Below are 6,385 nucleotides of genomic sequence, written 5' to 3' on the forward strand. Positions count from 1 at the left end.
AGGAGAGGGGAGAGGCGTCTCGGTGTTCGTGTTGATGATGGGGATGATGGGGATGGTGGTGGTGGTGGTGATGGTGGTGGTGGTGGTGATGGTGGTGTTTGTGGTGGGGTTGTTGATGATGTGTTTGCTGTTTCTCTGCACTTGCTGCTGCTGTTGCTGCTGCTGCTGCTGTTTGTTCATCTGTCCCCAGCGCAGAGGCCAAGGCAAGAGGCAGCACTGCAGCAAGAGTAAGCTTCAGAAAGGAGGTGAGGGGACTGCTGTCTCCTTTTGTGTTTTCTTTGGTGTTAAAGCTAAATGCAAAAGGAGACAAGTGTCTCCTTTTGTGTTTCCTCTTTGCTTCTTGCTTTTCTCCCTTCTCCTGCTGCTGCTGCTGCTGCTGCTGCAGCTGCTGCTGCAGCTCGTGATGATGATGGTGCAGCAGCAGCCTGCTGCTGCCTGTGAACGCGGGGACTGCCCCCTCGCTGTGCAGCACCGAAACAGCCGATCCGCTGGGATCGTCTCCTGAGGCGATCCCCAGCTGTGGGGTCGTATCCTCCAGCACCCGTGCTTCCTGCGCGCCGCCTCTGCGGCAAAACAGAAAAAAAAAAAGAAAACAAAAGCCAATGTTGTACACTCTTTATATTTTCTTTTTTATATTGTTTTTATATACTAAACCCTGAACTGTCAACCCTATATTATATAATAATATTTTACTATTATACTCCTTTATGTCTTATACTCTTTAACAATAGGCAGAAAACAAAATACAAAAACAAAGTCAAGCCCACCAAACCCTAAACCCTAAACCCTAAACCCTAATATGCTAGTAAACCCTTAGTCCCTACACAAACCCTAAGAACAACTACACAATTAATAAAGGAGAAAGATAGCGCATACTCTGTGTTTAGGTGACCTGGAGTTGAATACAGCCAAGACAGCGCGACACCTAACCCTAAACCCTAAACCCTAAACCCTAAACTATACAGTGAAGGCAGTATTGTGGGGAACTCTAAACCCTAAACCCTAAACCCTAAACCCTAAACCCTGATGTTGACTATCCAGATACCCTGAAATAGCTTATCGGCCCAACGAGTTGATGGTTGTGTACAAGTAAACCCTTTATTTATTTGTTGCATTATTTCTTCGTTATGTTTGTATATTTCTATATTAATTTATATTTATTAAATTAAATAAATTAAATTAATTTAAATTATTAATTGTGAGGTGTAAGCACAAACAAGTTAGTGTTAGTGGTGTTGATGAGGACTTACAAGGGGTCAACTAACTCCACCTGCACAAGGCCCGCACCCACCGGCGGCAGCTGCAGATTCAGCTTCTGCTGCTGCTGCTGCTGCTGCTGCTGCTGTTGCTGCTGCTTCTGAGTCCAGGCCTGCGTTAGCTTGAGGGGCGCTGGCCCCTGCAGGCCGCACCACTGCAGCAGGTCTGGTGCTGCTGCTACAATAGAAAGCGGCTGCTGCAACCCATTAAAAAAACCCAATATGAAATCTCCATCACCCAGCTGTCTACATATCACCTCTAAGCCGTCGGAGCCGTTGCTGCGCTGCACTGGGAGAGAGACAGAGACAGCAGAGGCACAAACCCTAAACCCTAAACCCTAAACCCTTAAAAACAAAAGGATGTAAGCGGCTTGAACAGTGCAGACACCACACCAACGGGAATAAAACAAAAAAATAAAAGAAAGGATATAAAGACGCCGGCGATAGCCTCAACAGAGAAAAAAATTAAACAAAAGAAACGAAGCAAAGGCTCTGTACTAAGCCTATGCAACAGACAGCACACACTGACCTGCGCCTGGGTGGGGATCAGTTACGGCCGTGAGGAGCACCCCGTCTTCTATGAGAGAGGCTGCAATAGACACAACAAACCCTAAACCCTAAACCCNGCCGTGAGGAGCACCCCGTCTTCTATGAGAGAGGCTGCAATAGACACAACAAACCCTAAACCCTAAACCCTAAACCCTAAACCCTAGATATTCAGTAAAGCCCGCAACAATACGGCAGTTCACCTTTCCTCTATAATGCCTTAGGAGCATCGAGAGAAAAATAGAAAACACATGTAAGCTATTTGTTGTTTTTTTATATTTCTTTTTCTTTTGTTGTTTATTATTATTTGAAACAAGTGGAGGGAGAAGTGAAAAGGAGAAGAGAAAGAAGAAGAGGCAAAGGTAAAACAAAGCCTGTGGGGATCCGATCCCAGGCAGTGGGGATCGGCTGGGATTGAATCTGTATCGACTGGGATCGACTGAGCAGATGCTGGGATCGAGTGCAGCACTCTGCTGAGGTGTACATACACCCCAACCTTTTGCTTACCTTCTTGCAGAAAGTCGGTGAAGGAAGAAACTCTCACTGACACTTGACCCCCAAAGAGAGCCTGAAAAGAAAAAAAGAAAAAAAAAGAAAAAAAAAGAAAAAAGAAAAACACTGTTTTCTCTCCTCTCGCGGTGATGAGGAGACAACAAAAAAAGACAAAAGAANTTCTCTCTGCTGCTACACGTATCAAGAGAAAAAAGGAAGAAGGCGGCTGTGGGGGGCGTACAGTTAAAGCCAAACGCCTTTGCCTCTCCGTCGCCACAGCAACGGGATCCGATCCCAGCTTCGTGGGATCCGATCCCGAGTTCATCTGCATATCATGAGAGCTGCTGCTGCTGCTGCTGCTGCTGCTGCTGCTGCTATCAGTGTCCACCCACTCCCCACAGAATGAATTCATTGCCTTTAAGGCCGCCTTGCTGCTGCAGCAAAGCAGCAGCAACCAGCAGCAAAGCAACAGCAGCAACAAAGGGCAGATGAGAGAGGCATGCAACAAAACCCTACAGACACTAAACCCTCCAAACATCACAGCTCGCCCACAGGAAGCATCACGATAAACCCTAAACCCTAAACCCTAAACCCTAAACCTAAACCCTAGAAAATTAGATCGGAAACCATAAAGCCTTTAATTCTAAATATTAAATATTAAACCCTGAACCCTAAGCCTCAAACCCTAAACCCCCAATTGTAATCCTAAACCCTACACTACAAACGCCAGACCCTAAAACATAAACCTTAAGCCCTACACCCTAAATGCTACAAACGAAACTCCTAGACTCTAAACCCTAGACCCTAACCCCCCCCCATAAACCCTAAACCCTAAACCCTAAACTCGAACCCTCAAACTCGAGATTCTTTTACGCACTCTTCTCCGTGTGGCTTTTGGGGTGTCCAGGAGCAGATCAGCCGCAGAGAGGGAACGAGGGCGTTTGCAGCTTCGCCCCATAACTCCAATTCTGCCGCAGCTTCTTCTGGGGTTTGTGCGCACGAGTTTAGCTGAAGACAGACAGCGACAGCAGCTGTACATACACCTGAAGAGGAAGAGGAGGAAGAGGACATGTTCTGCTGTGAAGCTACCCTCTCATCCTAGAACAAGACTAAAATAACAAACAGCAGCAAGCTGCTGCTGCTGCTGCAGATCAAAACACATGCAGCATCCTGCTGCTGTGTGCCTCATTAGCATTGCTGCAGCAAGAGCCTCAGCAGCTTGCTGCTGCAGGGGTTCTGGCTGGAGCAGAGACGGGCAGCTGCAGCAAGGCTGCTGCAATACAATAGCAGCAACAGCCAACCCAAACAGAAGACGAGCGGAATTAAATTAATATATGTACAGCAGCAGAGCCATAGACATACCTTAAGAAAGTCAATACCCCAGGCAGCCATGGCTCCAACCAACTCTGCCCGGGTAACCCTGAAACAGAACTCCACATACACTTGAAAAGAGAGTGAGGAATATGAAGCTAGAAGCAGAAATAAAAAAAAAATACAAAGAGAAATGACAAACAAAAACAACAAAACACAGGGGAAGCGCAAAAATATGAATAGTCCGCAGGAATTAACATAAAGTAAAACCTGAATGGCTAAATATATGAAAAAGAAAGCCTCGAAAGATGAAAACAAACACAAAAAACAAATGCATGCATCCATACATGCACAAACAAGAAGAGCAGCAGAGGCAATTGCAGCTGATAGATACCGCAATACACAGCAGCAGCACAGGTTCGAGTTTATTGTTTATTATTAAAGTGTATATCGTATTCTATTTGTATATTTGAAGGAAATTAAGATGATCCATAAACTTATTATCAATTATATTAATCATAAACCCCACGTCGCAACAAATACAGAAAAAAGAAATACAAGTAGCTGAGGAAGTCTAGCGGTAGCAGAAGGCTCTGTGTTTGCTCCTTCTTTTTCTGTGTTGTGTTGTTTTATGTTGTTTTGTGTTGTATTGTGTTGTTTTGTGCTGTACTGTGTTGCTTTGTATTTGTTTTGCTTTGTGATGTCTTCTCTTTAGTTTTACACTGAACTGTAAGCAGAGGCAAACCGCCGCAGCTGTTCCTTTTTCTTCTTTTTTGTTGGGTTGAGTAAGAAGTATATGGCTTTCTAAGGGAAGCTTGGAAATATATAAGCATACTCTTATACCAAAAATAATAATAATAATAGTGAAGAGTATTATTATTTCATGTGTACTCTAGATTGTGAATAAGTACTTTAGTGTTAGTGATAGGCTGCACTGATTCTCTCTTCTGTTTGTTTTCAATTATATTAAGAATATGCCATCTATTCCTATATTTAAGCTGATATGATTATATCTTTCGTTTGTTTTCATATCGCCTCAGACGCAGCACAGCTCACCCCTCTGGGTGGGGTTCAAGCCCAGGGCATTCTCTAGGGGTGACGGTGACGCCTAAGCCGAAGAGAAGTCCTTTATCGCGAGCATATTTCGCAGCAGATGCAATTCCACGAGGGAATATGGTCTTATTGACTTCAATTTCTCCCGGGTGTATGGACAGGTGGCTGTCTTCGTGCTCGGTGGGTTCATCGTCATCTGCAGCAGGCGGAGACGCAGACTCCTGCTTGCTGCTCTCACGCCAGCAGCTCTCCACTGCGAAGTGCCGCATGCCGCGCTTGTGAGCAGAAGAAGAAGCTGCTAGACTGAGGGCTTCGTTGAGCCGCTGCTCGTCCCAGTCTTCTGTTCGGCATTTTGACTCTGAGACAAACACAAGCATTACACACGCGGAACAGGGGAGCCAATGGTTGTCTTTAGGAATATGTTTGCTCAACTCCAGCTGCACAGAGTGCTTTAAGTGGAGTCTAGAGAATTTTGGTGCTGTTATCCTCCCATATGCTTCATGGCGCCTCCTCTTGCAGCCAAAGGTGAACCCCAAACAGACGAAGAACTCACGAGCCCAGGGAGAAATGAACCACCCGGCCAGTTTCCTCTCTTTTTCTGAATTTGTAATTATCACTTGAACGCTTTCATAGCTCTGAAGGGCAGTAAACGCCGCGTTCTCCGGGCGGTCTGCCAAGGCGTCCGGTGCATGGACCACCGGCCCCCCCCCCAGTTCTTCGTCGAGGGGAAAAGGAAGAATTCCTTCCTCGTCCCCAAAAGGTATTTCAAAAGGCTCAAAAGCATTTGTTTCTGAAGCTAATCCCAGAAGCAGAAAATGCAAAAGAACAAAACACCCAAGAGCCCCGAGGCGACGGACCAGCCGTCGAGGATACTTGAATTCGCAACGGATCCTCATGGAAACGANCCAAGAGCCCCGAGGCGACGGACCAGCCGTCGAGGATACTTGAATTCGCAACGGATCCTCATGGAAACGAACACCAGCAGTCCTCTATTTTCTTGTTTTCTTTGCGTTTCACAGAATATAAAGCCGGTTATTCTCAAATAAAAGAAGCGAAGAAGAAATATGCAATATATAACGCCTTGGAGAAAACTTGAATGGGCCGAGCCCAGTTCAGGTTTCAGTTCAGACAGGGAAGAGATCAACTGTTCTGTGTTTCAATTGCACCGTGCACACGTCCTACATTTGACCTTCCCTCGGTCTTAATAAACAATATTCAAGTAAAAAGGATTATTTAAGAGTTATTTCTTCTCTTTTTCTTCACTTTCCTGGCCTTCGGGCTCTCACGCCGAAGGCGCCCGGCCGCCGGCGGCCCCCGTGGCCTCTGGCGAAACCAAGTGCTGCCGAAGGCCCGATGAAGTGTAAAATGCATGCACTTGCAGCAATTCAGTATTCTACAAGTTCCTCAATATTGTATTTAATGAGTATAATAGATTCAAATGCTTACTCGTGGCCGTTCTCCCGCGGCAAATATTCTAAGATCCCTCATTCAAATGCCGACGAAACATACGGGATTCAGAACTCTGCCTTCGCTCCTCTGTCTGTGTCTTATATTCCACAGAGCGAGTAATAATAAGTATAAAGTCCTAGCTAGCGTAATATGATAATTTTTTATCAACTTAGGAGGAGTGCTTAATAATAAGTAGCATGTTCTAAAGCGTCGGTAGTAATGAGCTAGAATGTCGTAAGAAGTTATCACTAACGCTGCATATATATATATATATATAT

At 45.3% G+C, this 6,385-nt stretch overlaps 1 protein-coding gene across 1 annotated transcript; it reads right to left on the reverse strand.

Moving 5' to 3' along the window:
* Positions 1 to 1,246: 1,246 nt before the first annotated feature.
* On the reverse strand, positions 1,247 to 5,554 carry EMH_0063160 (alpha-galactosidase A, putative; the record flags this gene model as incomplete). The annotated part of the gene is made up of 8 exons (XM_038022538.1): positions 1,247 to 1,545; positions 1,786 to 1,845; positions 2,310 to 2,370; positions 2,536 to 2,728; positions 3,172 to 3,302; positions 3,657 to 3,714; positions 4,662 to 5,016; positions 5,212 to 5,554. The coding sequence occupies 8 exons, from the start codon at positions 5,552 to 5,554 to the stop codon at positions 1,247 to 1,249; spliced, it is 1,500 nt and encodes a 499-aa protein (XP_037878392.1).
* Positions 5,555 to 6,385: the final 831 nt, after the last annotated feature.

This window comes from Eimeria mitis, genomic scaffold (assembly GCF_000499745.2).
Source record: "Eimeria mitis Houghton genomic scaffold, Emh_scaff3191, whole genome shotgun sequence".
NCBI classification, from domain to species: Eukaryota; Apicomplexa; class Conoidasida; order Eucoccidiorida; family Eimeriidae; genus Eimeria; species Eimeria mitis.